The 17,951-nt window shown below is 33.2% G+C and overlaps 3 protein-coding genes across 3 annotated transcripts; all 3 read left to right on the top strand.

The window, feature by feature from the left end:
- The first annotated feature begins 516 nt into the window (after window positions 1-516).
- LOC141823960 (THO complex subunit 4C-like) lies at window positions 517-6,431 on the top strand. Its single transcript, XM_074711167.1, has 7 exons — window positions 517-839; window positions 1,553-1,797; window positions 2,418-2,561; window positions 2,657-2,725; window positions 4,928-5,118; window positions 5,552-5,599; window positions 6,051-6,431. The coding sequence occupies exons 2-7, from the start codon at window positions 1,612-1,614 to the stop codon at window positions 6,262-6,264; spliced, it is 852 nt and encodes a 283-aa protein (XP_074567268.1). The 5' UTR covers window positions 517-839; window positions 1,553-1,611; the 3' UTR covers window positions 6,265-6,431.
- Window positions 6,432-9,869: 3,438 nt separating this feature from the next.
- Window positions 9,870-11,963, top strand: LOC141824949 (nudix hydrolase 17, mitochondrial-like). Its single transcript, XM_074712298.1, has 5 exons — window positions 9,870-10,166; window positions 10,950-11,061; window positions 11,245-11,328; window positions 11,463-11,579; window positions 11,719-11,963. Exons 1-5 carry the CDS (start codon window positions 10,096-10,098, stop codon window positions 11,824-11,826), a joined length of 492 nt encoding a protein of 163 aa, XP_074568399.1. The 5' UTR covers window positions 9,870-10,095; the 3' UTR covers window positions 11,827-11,963.
- Window positions 11,964-13,347: 1,384 nt separating this feature from the next.
- On the top strand, window positions 13,348-16,956 carry LOC141824544 (F-box protein SKIP28-like). Its single transcript, XM_074711854.1, has 4 exons — window positions 13,348-13,742; window positions 15,320-15,621; window positions 16,242-16,522; window positions 16,634-16,956. The coding sequence occupies exons 1-4, from the start codon at window positions 13,392-13,394 to the stop codon at window positions 16,636-16,638; spliced, it is 939 nt and encodes a 312-aa protein (XP_074567955.1). The 5' UTR covers window positions 13,348-13,391; the 3' UTR covers window positions 16,639-16,956.
- The last annotated feature ends 995 nt before the right edge of the window (window positions 16,957-17,951 follow it).

The following is a 17,951-nucleotide window of genomic DNA, read 5'->3' as shown; positions in this document are numbered from 1 at the left end:
AAATGAGATCTTTTGAGTTTTCTTAATGGAAATAGGAGGCGCCGATAGTTATTTAGCTGTTAGGACTGAGTATTCAGTTAAAATTGAATCAAATTAAATTAATCAAAATTGAATCGAATTAATTTTTTTAAAACTAACTAAATCGATTAAATTTTTAAATAAAAATTGAACAAATCGAACTGATAAAATATCGATTAATTTAATTTTTACATAAATTAATTGAAATAATTAAAATTTTTAAATATTATAAAAAATTTATTAATTAATTAGAAATTTATAAATTTATTTATTTAAGAATTTATAAATTATTTTTTAAATTTTAATTAATTCAGTTTATTCAATTTATCCAGTTTAATCAAATTTAAAATTAAAATTCAACTAAATTAATCAAATTAATTAATTTAAAAAAAATAATTAAAATTTTAAATTCAATTTATTTGATTTAATTAAATTTTTTGTTCAACTTTACATCCTGTCTTGGAATGTGTACATGGCCCTCTGGCCCGTCAAATTGTGTCCCCAAGCGCGTCGTTATTAGACGAAACCCTAGCGCTTGAATCGCGCCGCAGAAGGGCGTCAAAAGTTCCCCCTTTTGCTTCCCCCTCTCTCGTCGCCCTCTCAGCCCTGAAATCCCCCCAGCAACAGCTCCAATTCATCTTGATTCCTTCTAATCCTTTCGATTTCCCCACTGTTTCCGTCCCCCTGAATCTATCGTCACCCTGGAAGCAGGGCTTTCCGAGATCTAGCCCTAGGAGCCTCGTTAGAGCCACCCTCTCCCAGATCCTTCACCTTTTCTCTCTCTTTGAGATCGCTGTCCAGGAACCTGTGGTGTTTTTGAGGTATTTAGTTGTTTATTTTTCTTCAACTATAGCCATCTGGCTTTTAAGGAATTTTTAGAAGGTGTTGGAACTGTGCGTTTATCTGCGCTTTGCTAACGTTGTGAGGTTGAATATTTGGAGATACGTTTATATTTGTGACATCGTGTCAAGTCTGACCGGTTGATAAAAAAAACTATTACTTGCGCGTATATTAGTTTCACAATGAGCATTTCATGGCTCTTTGAACTTTTTAGGCTTTAGAATATCAATTTGGGGTTCTTACTTTTGTTATTCTCTAATATATTTTCCATTGCATAATTTAGTATCCCATAATTCTACAAGTTGCTCGTGATTGTCAATAAATTGAATTCGGAATAATTATAACAAATCATGAGTATGGAAAATGTCTTTATTGTATTGATTAATTGTCAATTGTAAAGGCACTTTATATAAACATAAAAGATTGAATTTTTATCAATTGTGTTTTTTTATTATTATGAGAAGATAAACACTGCTTGGCATGTTTGCAAGAATTATGTTCTAATAATATATCTGCTGAATTGTTATTTACATAGCCAAATAGGTAAATCAGTATAAATAAGAATTATCTATTTATATAAGATGTTTTTTTGTGATCTATGTACATATTTCTTTTTCTATTATCATACAAGGCAACAGTTCTTATAACATTGCAGATGAAAGTGTTCTCATTGTTTTTTTATTTAATCTTGTAGGTCCTGCTTGTTATCTTCGAATTCTCCAAGTTAATTCTTGTAAAACCACATATTTGGATATGGTGCTTGATAATCTGATCAGAAGCAGAAACACTAGTCAAAGTGGGAGATGGCGAGGCCTAGGTCAAGGCCGTGGTCGTGGACGTGGTGGGCCTGGTGGTACTATCCGTGGAAGAGGAATGGGAATGCTTAATCGAGGCCCTCTTAGGGTTAATACTCGCCCGTCACCGTACAAGATTGCCAAGGCAAGCCCAAAACTATTGATTTTTTTGCATGTGTTCAAGAACCTGAATCATTAGAAACCCAGATATCAAAAGGAGGATATCAGATTTTTTTATGGGGAGAGGGCTCATATACCACATTTATATTGCTTCTCAGCGCTTAATTCATTAATGAAGAAATTTAAGGGGGACAATTTCAAGCGATCTGTTGCTAAATTTGGAACTTCAAATCATCGATGATGAAGCCCTAAATTCATATGCTAGTTCCTGGGGCCTTTTTTGGTTGAAGTGCTTAAAGGGCTGTACTTTGGAGCTTTCAACGGTAGCTTATGACCTGCATGTGATATTGGTGGACTTCTCTACTTCCATTTCTTATCAGTGTGCATTGTTTACTATTCCGGTGGACTTCTCTATCTCAATTTTCATATCCATGCCTTATCTGCTGTTGATTTAGCATGCATCGTATTTTCAATAGAGTATTTCTTTCACAAGGGAATCCGCTGGATGGATACTTTATACTTCGGGGTTACATAAACGCTTCTTCGTTCTATGAACTCACTTGGCATAACACTTAATCGGCAAATATATGAATTGTGTACTAACATGTCTATTTCCTTATCTGGATGGTTGGTTGCATTGATCAGTCTTTCAGCAGAACAAAAGACATGACACAGAGACATGATCTCTTTGGTGATAGCATGGTAGCTGCTGGCATTCCAGGAGTTGAAACAGGCACAAAACTTTACATTTCAAACCTAGATTATGGAGTTTCTAATCAGGATATAAGGGTAAGCTGATTCCATAAAATTAACCTAAATTACTTGCAACATTATTCTTTAAGTTAATCTTATCTCTTTCATTTTCATGTTCAATTGGCATGCAGGAGCTATTCTCAGAAGTTGGTGACCTCAAGCGTTTTGCAGTTCATTATGATAGAAATGGTCGACCAAGTGTGGGTTTTGCAAACTTTCCTATTCTTTATATAATAAAAATTTCTTTTCCTCCTAGTTTAAAATGGACTGTTGCACTAGGGTACATTTCCTCATTATATGTGATTTTCTTTTGGAAAAATAGAACATTGTAATATCATAATAAGTGTATGAGTCTTCTTAATGTGTTAGCATGAGAAATCATCGTTTCCATTACTTTTGATTTAGAAAAGTAAAGAAAAGTCCAGAAAAAAATATTTGTTGTAAGTGTTGGGGTTTCATATTGAACACAGGGTTAATCCTTCTTGCGCTGCATCATGAGTTTAATTTTAAAATACAATAGAAATTATTTTAAGACAAATATTGTGGTGAATTGTTGAACTCTTTCTTCATGTGGAAGCGACTAAGTTATTGCTTGGTCAGAATAGCTTTTATCTTATGCTAAAGTTTCTGGTTTTGATTGTAAAAGAGTACTCATCCATTTAAAAGCTGTGTAATTCTTAAATGATAAATCTCGTTGGATCAAGAATTGTTCTTTGTTCCACTTGTAAAAGAATATCCGTTTAAAAACCATGTAAAATCTTAATTAAACTGTTTCAATTAAAAATTTATTTTCATTTGGTCTTTGTTTAAACATTTCTTTGGGAATGCTCTCAACTGTTATTAGTTTTTTTTCCTGCTTTGATGATAGTCTTTTTCATATTAAAAATGTTAGTTTGCAGCTTGCACAACTAAATTTCTAGCTAAAAGCCTTTTGGTTAAAAAAACATGGATATTCTGTAGATTCCATGTTTCTTTAACTGGGATGAATTTTGGATATCGAGCTATAGTAAGAACTGAATGTGAAAGTATGATGCAATGCAAGCAGGAAACAATCTTTTCACTTTCTTAAACTAGAAATGGATCTGGAATAATTCAGTCACTGAGGTGATGCCTGTCCTGTAATCCTCATGTGGTTGGCCTTCATAGTTTCCTTCATGGCACTATCCCTAATTGTTTATTGTGCCATTTCTACGTTTCAAGGACTGAAATCTATGCTGATTATCAATTAGTAGTGGCATTTTGGGGGTCATAGACAAGTTGCACACTTTGACTGCAACATTTTAACTGGAATTTGAATTCCACATTTTAACTAGGTCAACATGAAATGCCCCTAGTTTAAATGGGTCATGTTATATATATTAAGTGAACTTAATGGGCTATGATTAATGGATCAACTTACAAAACTCAAAACTAACTCCATTCAACTCAAATGCAAATCCAAAGTCATAATTTGCAGGTGAAGTCATTTCATCTTTTGTCACCTCACCTCTACTATCAAAGGACACTTCTAGATAAGTTGTTCAACTTTTAGTTCTCACATGACACAATCTTGTTTCCTTGAAGTTTTATAAGGTCTATATTTCTTAGTTATGTTTTCAAACTGATACAGATAACTGATGTTTCAATATACAGTTGAAGTAGTATTATGCTACAGTTTAAACTTGCAAATGGTCAACAAAAAGACAAAAGCAGAATGGTAATAGTATTTAAAACCATAGTTCTGTTGTTGCTCTAGTCCTAAATTTGTAATGGCATCTACCACAGATAGTTGTGATTCACAGCTCATTAGTGTTTTAAACTTTTAGTGGTGCCTTCTCCTTAAGATTCACAGTTTGTTAGTATTGTTGTAAACCTGTAGGGTCATCTACTTGAATTACCTTATTCTCTTCTACATGGTCATGCTGGCCTAGTCCAAAACTTGGAGACCTAGTTGTCATTAGCATTCATCTTTTTCTTCAACTACGTCATTGGAGTATGGAGGAATCATGTATGCACATGCAAACTACAATGACCACTATGATGCATCTATGGATCTAGACTCTACAGATGTCAGTCTAATATATTGGATAGGTTCTTTGTGGGTCTTTGTTTAGTTTAACATCACATTTTTGAGCAAATTATGTGATCAGATATGCTTTTGTTAAATTCTCTTTGGTAGAGGAGCTGCTAAGTGGTATTGGGTTTCCATGCGGACTAAGTGGAACTTCCTTACCTTCTGAATTATTTGTTGATTTAAGAACCAGAAAAAAATTACTTTGGCTTTAGAATTGTCTTAAACAATGATTTTGGAAACTAAAATATATGATTTCTGAAGCAGCACAATGCTAGAATCATTACTTACCTGAATCTTCTCATTTTCCTTTTGTATTGTCATGTATTGAGATGATCAAACTTATTTGCAGGGTTCAGCTGAGGTTGTGTACGCAAGGAGAAGTGATGCCATCGCTGCTTTAAAACGTTATAACAATGTGCTTCTGGATGGAAAGCCTATGAAAATTGAAATTATAGGCACTAATCTAGGATTGCCCACAACTCCTCGTGTGAATGTTGCTGGCGGTCCGTATGGTAGAGGGAGAAGGACAGTTGTTATGACGTACGTGGTTTATTTTTTGCTATCCTTATGTTTCATGGATTGATTCTACTGGTTACTGCCAATATCTCTAGTTGTTTCCTTGTTGGATTTGCGGCACATCTGCTATTTTTATTATATCTTCTTATTCAGTGTTGTCCAAGGAGAGAATCCTTTTGTGCAGAAGATATCTGTTTCTCCAGTCCCATTAGATACATATCTTTCTTTGGAAGTGGATACTTGTATGCTTAAAGTTTGAAAATTTTTGTTATACTTTCCTTTTCTGAAAAAAATATACTTGAAATTGTATTTCTTTTTGCCTAAAGTCCTAAAAATTCTCTGCAACTTGCATCTGAATTCTTAATTGTTTATTGCTCTGTGGTGTCTGAGTAAATCTTTCAATAATTCTTAATAATTTTCACTTGTAATTTGTATTCACCATGTTACTTCTTTTCAGCCCACAAATTGGTCAAGGTGGTACAAGTTCATCAAACCGTATTTCAAGGTAAGCCCACGCATGCTCATTTATATAGGCAGTTCGAGGTCTATTTTGAATGCTGTTTGCACTTATCTTCTAATATCGTCAATTTTTGTTGGAATTATCTACATTTTTTACTGTAATATATATGTGAATACTTATTTTTTTTAAAATCTTGTTAATAGTTATAAACTATGGCCATTTTTTTGTTTTTTTTTGCAACATGTAGAAAAGGTTAACCTTGGATGTTTAGTTTGTTTCTATTTGCATACAGAAATCTTTTTAAAGATGCAATGCATTTGTTCTCGGTTTGCTTTCTTTTCGACAAGATCAATCGATAATGTTACTACTATCTTAGAAATTCAAATTCGTCTCATGGCATATCTTCAATAACTAAAGAATAAAGAGTCACCCAAACATTTTGCCAACCTTTTTTTTTTACTGCTCACATTGCTTATATGTTTTGCCTAACAAGCAGGATGAATCAAGGTAGTGGCCCTCAGCGAGGCCGTGGCCGAGGTCGTGGAAGTGCCCGAGGCGGCGGCCGTGGTGCTGGAGCTGCTCGCGGCGGTGCTGGAGTTGCTCGTGGTCGCGGCGGCGGACGTGGGATGAGGCAGAAAGTCAAGAAGTCTGCAGAAGAGTTGGACAAGGAGTTGGACAAGTACCATGCCCAGGGAATGGATACCTCTTAAGTGCAAACGCTCATTCGCCGCCTAGCCTAGTAACTACAAGGGCGTGTTCTAAGTATGAAAGTGAATTCTATCGTGGTGCAATACTGATAATGTTTAGTCTGGATCAGCAAGCAGAACCTTGTGCATTTGCTCAGATCAATTGTGATATTTGATGTTCATGACTGTTAGCTTGTGTTTTTCATCCCAGAGTTGATCAAATTATGTGACTGAGTAGAGAGTATAAGAACCAACCTGTTTTTCGCAGTAGAGATCATGGGGATGCTATTCGAACTTGGTTTGTCATGTATATGATTTTCAGGAAGGTAGTCTGTTTCAAGTTATCAGGTATTTCTACAAAAAATTGTCATACTTAATGGAGTATTTCTATCAGTATTTTTAAACTTTGATTCTTTTTGGTACCAAAATGATGTTAATTTCATTAACGTCCTTGTTTACTCTGAGATATGGAAATGGAATGGGGAGGGAAAAGAATTGAAGGCGGAAAAAAAAATCCTAAAAGAAAGGTGAGGGAAAGGATAAAGGGAAAAAAATCTGAAGGAAAGAAAATGGATGCATCGTGTGAGCGCGTTGGTCAGGTGAGTCGAAAATATGAAGGATATACAAGAAAGAAAAAATTATTTTAAATGGATTTAAAATTTTAAAAATAGAAAAAAATAAAATTATTAAAAGTATCTTAATTATTAAATATTTTAAAATTTATTAAAATATAAAAAATTCATGAATTTTAATAATAATGTTTTACAATTGTATTGATTCAGTTGATTCGATTGTAAATGTTAAAATAATTTTTTAAAATTTATTATTTCGAAAGAATATTATTAAATTAAATCATATGAATTTTAATATCATCTTAAATAATTATTTACATAGATTCAAAATTATAAAAGTAAAAAAATCCTAAAATTTTTTGAGAGATTTTAAATTTTAAACGGATTTAAAATTTAAAAATACAAAAATATAAATTACTAAAAAATACATTTAAATATCACAAATTAAAAAATAATTACAAATAAAAATTATCAAAAATAATAATAATAATCTTTCGAATTCTTGTGTATCAATCGTCTCAAGTTGAAAAAGGCCAAGAGTAAAATTATCTGACACTAAATTAATAAAAATTATTAACAACAGTTGGACTTTGAAAATCCTCAACGATCTAGAGGTAATTTTATTTCCAAACTTCAACAAGTTGAAAATCAATTTCGGCGTATCAATTTCATCTCGCTTCAAAAGCAACATGAGATCATCCAAAAACTTTAACAAAGGCGTATTCTATAACCATTTTACACCTCTAAATTGACGATAAGCACATAGATTTTCTCAATTTGTAGGACGGGTTGATAAGTCTTCTCCACAAAAATACTGCACATATACAAGGTTAAATATTCAATTAAAATTAATTGAATTAATTAAAATTAAATCAATCAAATTTTTTTAAATTAATCAAATTTTTAAATAAAAATCAAAAAAATTAAACGAATAAAATATCAATTAATTTAATCAAAAATTGAATTAATTAAATAATCAAAATTTTCAAATATTATAAAAGATTCATCCATTATTTACAGATTTATAACTTTATTTACTTATAAATTTATTGATTATTTTTTTATTTGATTTAATTAAATAAAAAATTTTAAAATTAAAATCGAATCGAATTAATTGATATAATTATTTTTTTTAAATAAAAATTTTAAAATAATCAAATAAATTAAAAAATCTTTAATAGATTCTGAATAATAAAAATTCTAAAATTTAAAAAATAGAAATTATTAAAAAAATACCATAATTATAAAAATCTTGTAAATTACTAAAATTAATAATTTATTAAAAATAATAAAAAAAAAATCCAATGAATGGGAATGTGGCAATCTCGCGCCAGGCTTATTTGACTTGTAGAAGGGAGAAGGAGAAGTTTTCCATCCGATTTGAGTTATATAAAAAAAATAATCGGTCGACAATTGTTTAGCCCATAGTTTTATAAAAATCTTTTCGTAGTTTGTATTTCCCTCGATTAATAAAAATGAGACCACTTATAATTTTTAGAATTAATTTTAAGATAATTAGAAATCAATTTTTTAGGTGTATAAATATAATTCTCCATCTTTAATTTCACACGCTAAAATTCATTTAATGCCATTTTCTTCAAATCTTGGTAAAATAAAAATATTTAAAAAATGATTAAAAAAAATCTTTTGATTCGGTCTCGACACATATCTGGATTGAATCTACCACTAGTCTGAAAAATCAACGGTCAACTTTTTCGTTTGACTCAATTTATAGTCAAAGTTGACTCAAGGCTTTGATTATAACTAATCCATTTTATGCTGTCATTTGACTAAGTCAATTCTTAACAACTTTGAATTCATTCTTATTCCTACTGGTCAACATATTCTCATTCTCATTTTATGCTGTCACCGTAATTATTATAATTATATAAAATATAATAATAATATATTTAAAAAACACTGAAATAAAATAGGTTTAGAATGAAAAATATATTCGGGACGGCGTTTTATTTTTATTTTTATTTAAAAAAAGGTATCTTTTCCTCCTTTATTTTTTTTAAATAATTTATATATAAATAAAATAAAAAAGATTAGACCTCTCAAATGTACCATCAAAAATTAGTATCAACATCATAATCTCAGACATCACTAGTCTTATATATATATACATATATATAACCTATCACATAAAAAATAACATCAAACCTATGACACCACCAAAACCTAGACACTATAGTCCCACATGTTCACACATCACAATATTTACATACTCATCTACGGCTCATACAAAGCACCACAATCCACAAGATCAATCTCATATCAAGAACAGAACCATCGATAACCTACTGACAACTTGGATGCTATCTTCACTGCTTCATCATTTTGTGTTTTTTATTTATAAACTGATATCGTGGCTTAGGGCATCTCCAATAGAATATATAATAATGCACTCGATATTTGACCAGAAATATCCCCATATAATCCATGCAAAAGTTGCCACTTTGCGAGGGAAGATCGATACACAAACTGTTAGAGGGGTTTGATTCCGATAGCTACAGAACCACATGGCAATTAAAGCGGAAACTGCACAAAGAACTCAGTTTTGCCCTTCTTCTTTCTTTTTTTTGATAAAAATTAATAAAATAAATGGTTTAAATTAAATAAAAAAAGTATTAGGTTAGGGTGGTTGGGATAGTATTCATTATTGAGGAAGGAGATAGTGATAATATGTCAAAATCCATAAATATTTGGTTTGTAGTATATTTGATTGTGAAAGTTCTCCACTCTCCAGATATTTGAGGAAGGACATATTTGATTGATGATGTGGAACGTGTGACCACAAATATTTGGATGAAATATTTGATTGTATTGTGGATGCCTGTTAAGATACAAATTGATACAGATGGATTTACATTGGTAAAAAATCCAATTAAAATTCTAGATAATCTAAAAAAAAATTGTCATATATATTATTATTATTATTTAAAAAATTTAAAAAATGTTGCGGCGTGTTCGACGTGCTTTTGCAACAATATTTAATAATTTTGTTTTAACACACTTCTGAAAGAGTGGTCAACGCTTCTGAATCTTCTCCGATATTTATCGATCGGATGCTGCTCCATTCCAGTCCGGGGAATCACCGCCTCGTTCCTCTTCTCCCTTCCCCGATCTTCGTCTTCGTCGGCGTCCGCGATCGGATGGTGGGAACGGAGGCTTGCTCTCCGCCTCTACTCTCCTTCGTCCTCCCCGGCCCCCGCTCCGTCTCCTCGTTGCGGTTCTTTGAGTGAGGGGTTCGATCCGGAGGCGAGCGTGGGCCGAAAAGATGGTTTCTTTGGTGTCTCGCCGTGGGAGGAGGCTGCAGCGGTACAGGGCCGGCTGCCGTCTCGTCGCCGGGTGCGTTTCATCTCACTTTTTTTTTTAATTTTAAACTTTCCCTCTCATGTCTGCCTGCGGCATCCTGAAGCTGCAATTTTAGTTAGGTTTTGCTTGGATGGGACGGACAGCATGAATTTGATCTGGGGTTTATGGTTCTTTGACTTAGATTCTTTCTCAACGAAGGTTCTTCTGATCTGATGTTGTGATATCATGAATTTGATCTTCAAACGATAAAAGAAAAAAAAAAAAAATGCAATTTTGGTTTCTAGGGTTCCTGCATTCTAACCGAGTTTACGTATCTTCTTTCAATTTTAGTTGGATTTTACCTTGATGGCATGAGTATGGGGGATTAAAGCTAAAAAATGCAATCTAGTTTCTAGGGTTCATGCAACGTTACTAGTTTTGTGCAAGGAAAAATCTGCACTTTTGCAATTTGGTTTCTTGGTTCATGCACTTTTATCAAATTTATGGAATGAAAAATTGAAGTTTCTTGCATTCGATTTTGAAACAACAGTTGAAATGCTTCTTTGACTTTGGTTCTGTCTCAAAGAAGATTGTTGTGATATAATGTTGTTGTCATACCATCAATTTGAAAAAAAAAAGAATAAAAAAAGAGCAATTTTGGCTTCTAGGGTTCATCCTTTCAAATTGAGTTTATGCACTTCTCAATTTAGGGCAACATGCATTTTTATCATCTTGGTGCAATGAAAATTTGAACTTTCTCACACTCTTCGACTTTCAATCTGTCTCATTGAAGACTGTTCTTATCTAATGTTGTTGCCTTACACTTTTGTTGAGCAGATGTATTCCTTACAAGTTCAAGTTCAAGAATCCTTGTTCAGGAGACACCGATCGAGCCATCGAGGTTCTTGTCATAAGCTCTCAGAAAGGGCCTGAACTCATGTTCCCAAAGGTATACACATTTTCCATGTATCAAACTGTTTTGATCTAATTTACCACCTTCATCTAATAGTGTTAAGAATATAATCTATCAAAATTTATGGTGAAACAAAAAAGGTTAACAAACTCCGGGACAAACTGAAATGAAATTTTGTCCAAAAAGAACAGCAATTCATTAACTTTTGCATTTAAACAGGGTGGTTGGGAACTTGATGAAACTATGGCAGCAGCAGCTTCCAGGGAAGCATTTGAGGAAGCTGGTGTCAAAGGAAACTTTGCGGTAAGCCATTGACTTTACTAGTGATATAGACTCGCAACGAGCTCAATAGATTGATAAGATTCATATTGCCGAACCAAATAGATTGTACAACCTTTGGACTTCAGTTTACCCTCACAATCACTGTAACTTAACAGGGTAATCTCGGCAATTGGTTGAGTGAGGACCGCGACAAGGTTCACTACATCTTTGCCATGGAAGTCACAGAGGTGCTACAGCAATGGCCGGAAATGAATAGCCGAGAGCGCAAATGGGTGAGTGAGTCAGTCGGAAGTGGAAATCCTGCAACTCAAAACATACATATATGCATCAAACAGATCAAGAACAGTAAATCAAAGTTGCAAAGTTCTGAATTTCTTTTTTTGTTTCTTCATTGATTTGATGATGAACCAGGTGAGTCTGGCAGAAGCAAGGCAAGTGTGTAAGCATTCATGGATGAGAGAAGCTGTGGATAAATTGGAAGAGCTTCTATCAGTATCAAGCACAAGGAACTCACATTGACAGAACTGACAGAAAAGTAATCCTTTCTTGTAAACACAGAAGATTCGTTTATTTATTTTTATTTTATATCATTTGTAATTCACACAGAAAATGCAGGAAAAATAATGTTTACTTTGGTGGGAATATTAAGGAAATTATTATTTTTTAATTGTTGTTGAAGTGAATTGTTATAATGGACATGGATCAACCCTTTTGTTTTTTTCAATATAGAACATCTTTTAATAATAACCAATACAAGGGTCACAGTGCTATGGTAGGAGGTAGGATGGACTCTTTAAGTAACGAGAGTTCAGTCTCATTCTTCAGCAAAGTAGAATCCGTCATTCCAGCTGCTCTATATGGTCGGTCTTACGAATATTGATTTCATCAAGATTCGATCCTTACTCACTTCAGCAAGTCTGCTCCGCAGTAACCAACTCAATTATGTCTCATAGGCGAATTCAATCTCACTCCAGATATGTTACATTTAAGAAGTTCAATCTTTTCATGAAGTTTCAATCTCCATCAAGATTTATCTGTATTTCCTTCGATAGTTGGAGCTAGATAATTAAGTTATCAAAATAATATATATATAAATCCGATCTCTTGTGTGACGCATAGTATGTGACTATTCGTCGATAGGATTTTTTAATTTTTTAATTTTATTTTGTGGTTAAATAATTTAGAATTTTATCTTTAGAGTTTAGGAGCTAGATTATAATATTAAGTAAAAAAATTTCAAAACGAAAATAAATTTTAGATGCTCATGAAGTTTTATTTTTTGTATTTTGAATTTTTTTTTTTATAAACTCAATTCCTAAATTCTAAAAATAAAACTTTAAATACTTTAACCACAAGTCAAAAAAATAATAATAAAAAAATTCATGCACAATCGCGCACAGTCACACATTGTTCGTCGCTTAGGATATCAGTAATAGTGTAGGCAGGATTTTTAACTACCCTAGACTAAATTAAGACTGAATTATTTTAATTTTTTAAATTTGAACTCAATATATTAACCTAAAAATTAGTGGGGGCATTGAGCTACGCCATTAGATATCATGATTATATATTATTATTATTATTATTATATTATGATGCAATAGTAAAATATATAGGAGAATTAAAATTTGAATTTTAAATGAGATAAATATTTTAAAAATTAGTTTTAAAATTTGTATAAATTTATTTAATATGCCAAAAAGGGTGTTTTTTTCTTCAATTATCAATTATTTGAGAGTTCACGTGATACAAGAATAATAAAAATCAATAAATGAAGTACTACTAATTTTAAATATTGTTTTAAAATAATTTTATTAATATCAAAATATATTTTAAAAGTTTTTATTTTATTATAAAAATCTTATAAGTATTTTTGCAATTTAGTAAAAAATATATATTTTTTTAATAAAAATCCTTGTTATAAAAAAATCTTAAAAGTATTTTTAAAATTTAGTAAATATTAAGGAGTATTTTAAAAATTATCCGATATCTCGAGATTTTGACCAGAAGGCCTGGAGTAGATAACAAGCCTCGACCTCCTCTCTCTCTCTCTCTCTCTCAATCGAGCTCACCGCCGGCGACGGATGCCATCTGAAGCATGCGATGGATGTCCGAACCCTAACCCCGTGGCCGCCGCCCCGGCTGTCGATGTATCCGGCGCGCTGCTCCTGGTCCTTGGCTATCTCCGCCTACCGGAGTTGTTGGCCTTTCAGGGCGTCTCGCGCCTCTTCAGGGACGCGGTCTCGCGGGACAACTTTCTTTGGCGGCGCGTCGCGATCGAGCGCCCTTTGAGCTTGCGGCTTACTGACCAAGCCCTCGTCCGCATCACGTCGAGGGCCGATGGGAAGTTGGAGTCTTTAGCTCTCTTGGATTGCTGGAAGGTCACCGACGATGGGCTCATGCAGGTTGTGAATCGAAATCGAGGCATCACCAAGGTGTTTACTTGATCTATTGCTCTCTCGATTTAAGAGCTATTACTTTCGTTTTGATTCGAAAAATTGAAGTTTTTTTCTCGTTGTTGTTGTGATGAGATCAACTTAATTTCTGTAGCATATGCAAGGATTTATTTTTCTGGCAATATGGATTTATATAGTTCTTCCTTAATTCAAAATATCGCTTTCTATATTTATCAAAGGCAATCAAAGTTAAATCTTTTACTTGTATAGTTCAATATACCAAATTAAGACTCACCTAATTGAATACTTCTATAATTTTCTTTGGCCATTTTGTTTTCATGAATTGGTATATATATATTTTTGTGTTATAAGAACTGGAACAACTTTTGACTTTGGGTGATTAGATTTCATTATTTGTCAATGAGAGGAACTCGACATTTTCTTATTAAAGAAAAATCCAATCAAAGAAATTTTCTTCTTAATTATGTAATATAGTTTTTTGGTGAAAACCCAATGAAATGAGAAGGAAAAACATTCAGGAGATTTCTAAATACAATCATGGCTGAAAATGATTTAATCAAGGCTAGGAAATCAGATAAATAAATACTAGCTAGAATGTAAAGGTTAGAGAACCAAAACAATGTAGATACATGGTTTTGAATAATTGTTTATATGACAAGTATTATTGTTTTAAGATTAAAAGATTCTGAAGTGTTAGGTACTTCAATTTCACAGCATAGAAATTGATACTTTGCAAATGTGTATAGGCAGAATTGTGTTTCAATTTTAGCCAACAGGCTGAATTCTGGATCATCAACTTAACTAAAAGATCTAACCAATCTTGTTGAATAATATATCAGTTTTGGAAAACATACCAATGGCAGGGATACAGGTGTTTGGTTCAGACAGTTTAGTTTAGCAGATGATGAAATTTTTTTCATTTTTCGGTTCATGCACTGTGTTCATATCAGAAATTAATGCACCTACCACATAATCATGGCTGATAAAGCAAATTGTTTCAGTTGTGTGATATCTTTCCAAGTATTTGGACTGAAAGTTTGTATTCTTCTTTGGAAATATTTGCTGGTTTGGAAATTGCTGTCATTTGCAATGTATCCTCATAACTTCTTGTTTGGAATCACATTCCACGAAGTTCTGAGGTAAAGCCATGGTTTCTCATGTCTGTCACACCTAATCCTCCAGTTACCTTGTAATAAGTCTCTTTATTCCAAGGAATAAGATTTAAAAATCTGTTTCTTTGGTCTATTCTGACTTTTTTTTAAAAAAAAAACTATTGTGTATTACTTTAGTGACCCATGATGAGACCTTGAGGATTGATGATTGGTATGCAAGAAATGAAGTTTAAACTGTATTAACCAGAATAATATGTCCACTCAGTATTTGACAATATTATTCCACATATTTAAGATAAACTCCATGGCCAATCTGTTAGGACCTAGTGTTCTATTTTTACCCAAATTTTATGGCACTTTCAACTTCAGTTTCAGAGAAAGGTGCTGTTCACTCTTCTAAATTGTGTCAAACTTCAGATATCTGATATCAACTGATATTGGTGTTCAACATATGCATCATACTAACTTGCTAAATGTTTGCAGCTTCATGTACCTGGATGCACGCAACTAACTGCTGATGGTGTAGTAAGAATACTAAAGTGGCATTATGAGCTAAAAGGCCGGTTGAAGTCTCTCCAGATTCATGGAATCCCTAGCCTAACAATCTATCATCTCGACGCTCTGAAGTTATTGTTTGAAAATGATGTTCTGCAAGTTTCATATCCCATCAACTATTACAACCGGCATTCTAGCATCTTTAACAGTGACCGCCCAATAGATGTTGATATTTGCCCAAAGTGCAGTAATGTTAGAATAATTTTTGATTGTACAAGGGAGAACTGCAGGTTGGTAGATGTTTAAATACAGTACATTTTTAGCATCACAATGTGAAAATTCATTAAAATTGAGTAAATTCCACTTTACTCCCCAAAATTTTCCTACTTTTGCATTTCAACACACCATAAGTTGATAAATTACAATGTACCCTCAAACTTTGCAAAACCATACCATTTTTTCTCCCCTCACCTTGATAAGTTATGTCAAGAGTACGTCAAGACCATATGATGTTTACCTCGTTGCAGTAGCAACCCTTCAATAACAATTTGTCGTTGGCTATTATATTGACCTAACAGTGTTAAGATGAGGTGGGAAAGGGTATGATTTTGCAAAGGTTAGAAGTTATAAGCTATAATTCATTAAATTGTAAGGGGTGAAATGAAAATTTTAACGATCTCTGGGGTTCAAAGTGAAATTTTCTTCTATTCCTATGGGACATCTTTTTATAATGTCAACTGTCCCACTTTTTGTATATCTAAATGAAATTTTGGTCCATTAGTATACCTGAATTAGATTACATTTTCATTCCTGTTCTATTGAAGGTAATTCCTATATGGGACGGTGATTGTTTTTCTGTTACTGTCACCAGAGTTCATCTCTTTTTATGACCTCAATGAAATGATTACAGGTCTGGGAAGTCACAATGGAGAGAATGCAGAGGATGTTTCTTTTGCATTGCAAGGTGCGAAGACTGTGGAGGTTGTTTTGATTTTTCAGAACTCAGTGAAGAAACTATCTGCTCTCACCTTCTCTGCCAGACATGTTGGCTTCGTCTGCCAAAATGCAACATGTGCAATCGACCATATTGCAATAGGCATTCGAATATCCTTGAAGGTTCTTCCAAGTTTCTTGGTTTCCTGTGTGGGCAATGTATGGAGTCCACTAGCTCATCGTATCAATCTTACAGTGGTAAACTGTTGGTCCTTGCACATTGCTTTTCTTGATTTACAGTTGATTGTATAAATATAGGAATTGGTTTATGTTGAAATGTTCTCTAATTTACTTTGCCTTTTCTTTCAGGATAAATTCCTTAAACTTCTGTCTTATTGACCTACTTCAAGGAATACTTGATGAATAACTTGGCAGAATTTGGGGTTAGAAGAAATGTGTACTGTCCCAGAGAATGTAACTTCATCCTTGATCACAAATTGAATCCTAAGGCAAGTTTTGGTACTTGACCTTGCCTTTGTGGTTTGCTACTATATAATCCAAATTATTTCATCTCCAAGCTGACTTCTGCCATTGTATGCCACTTGCTCATATCATTATTCTTCACCATCATCATCGTTCCAAAAACATGTTAATTCCATCAGTAAAGCTTTGATTACTGTATTATTATATTATTCTCTCTGCCTTTCTTTTTCTTAAATTAGTGTTAATAGACTCTACGGTGAAAATATAAGAACATAAATGAATCATGTGTGATTTATAGGGACCAATTTGCTTCTGTTGGCCTACAAATCAAACTATGAGCAAATTTGTTTGTTCATTTAGCTTCTGGAAGAAACAACAAACTGTTTACAAATTTAGTTAGAGAAGGCAGCTTTAATGGTGATAAGGTCACACCTCTGACTCAGTGGAGTGATGAGCAAACTCGAATCAGGTAGAAAGGTTTTGCTGATATATTTGTAGATCCTACTGAGAAAACCTAACCATCTCGAAGCTGGATCGAGCATGCCTGTACTCAACTTCATGCTGACACTCTACCTGTAGGCCTAAAATTGACATGAGGCTAATATCAAGGGAGAAATATCTTTCGACAAAGTATTCAGGCATTGACATCTGACCAACTTGGTATTACCACATGGTGATAAGACACCCGTAATGATACCATTACTTGTAACTAATCAGACAACGCATCAAATTTTGGAGATGATCAAGCACTCCTATCATACCACAGAGTACATACTTAATAGCAAACATCAAATAGATCAGACACCCCAGCCACACTCCAAGGCCTTATAAATAGCTGACAATCCCTACTATTAAGGCATGTGCTTTGCCTTCTGAACTCTCAAAGCTCAATCATCGACCCCACTGGTTCAATTCTCAGCACATTGTGTTTGGTTCTCTTCTGAATCTTTGCTACACGAATATCATTCAATGTGTGGTTTTATCTAGCATTCGATCAATAACTCTTATCTTAATGTTCAGAAGCTGCCATAAAATTGGCAAGACTTATCTGTAATTTACCTACCTTGGAATCACTTATTCTGATTAAATATTGTGGTCTTGAAGAGCTGGTGGTCTTAAAGTGCTAGTACCAACTTGCATAGAATTATATCACAGAAATATTCTTTTGTTAGGTCGTCCATGTATCCTCTCATATCACAAAAAT

The sequence above is a fragment of the Curcuma longa genome, chromosome 3, assembly GCF_044706935.1.
Source record: "Curcuma longa cultivar G26 ecotype Majalengka, Jawa Barat chromosome 3, ITB_CL_G26_1.1, whole genome shotgun sequence".
NCBI lineage: Eukaryota > Viridiplantae > Streptophyta > Magnoliopsida > Zingiberales > Zingiberaceae > Curcuma > Curcuma longa.
This window is presented reverse-complemented; position numbering and strand designations above follow the sequence as displayed.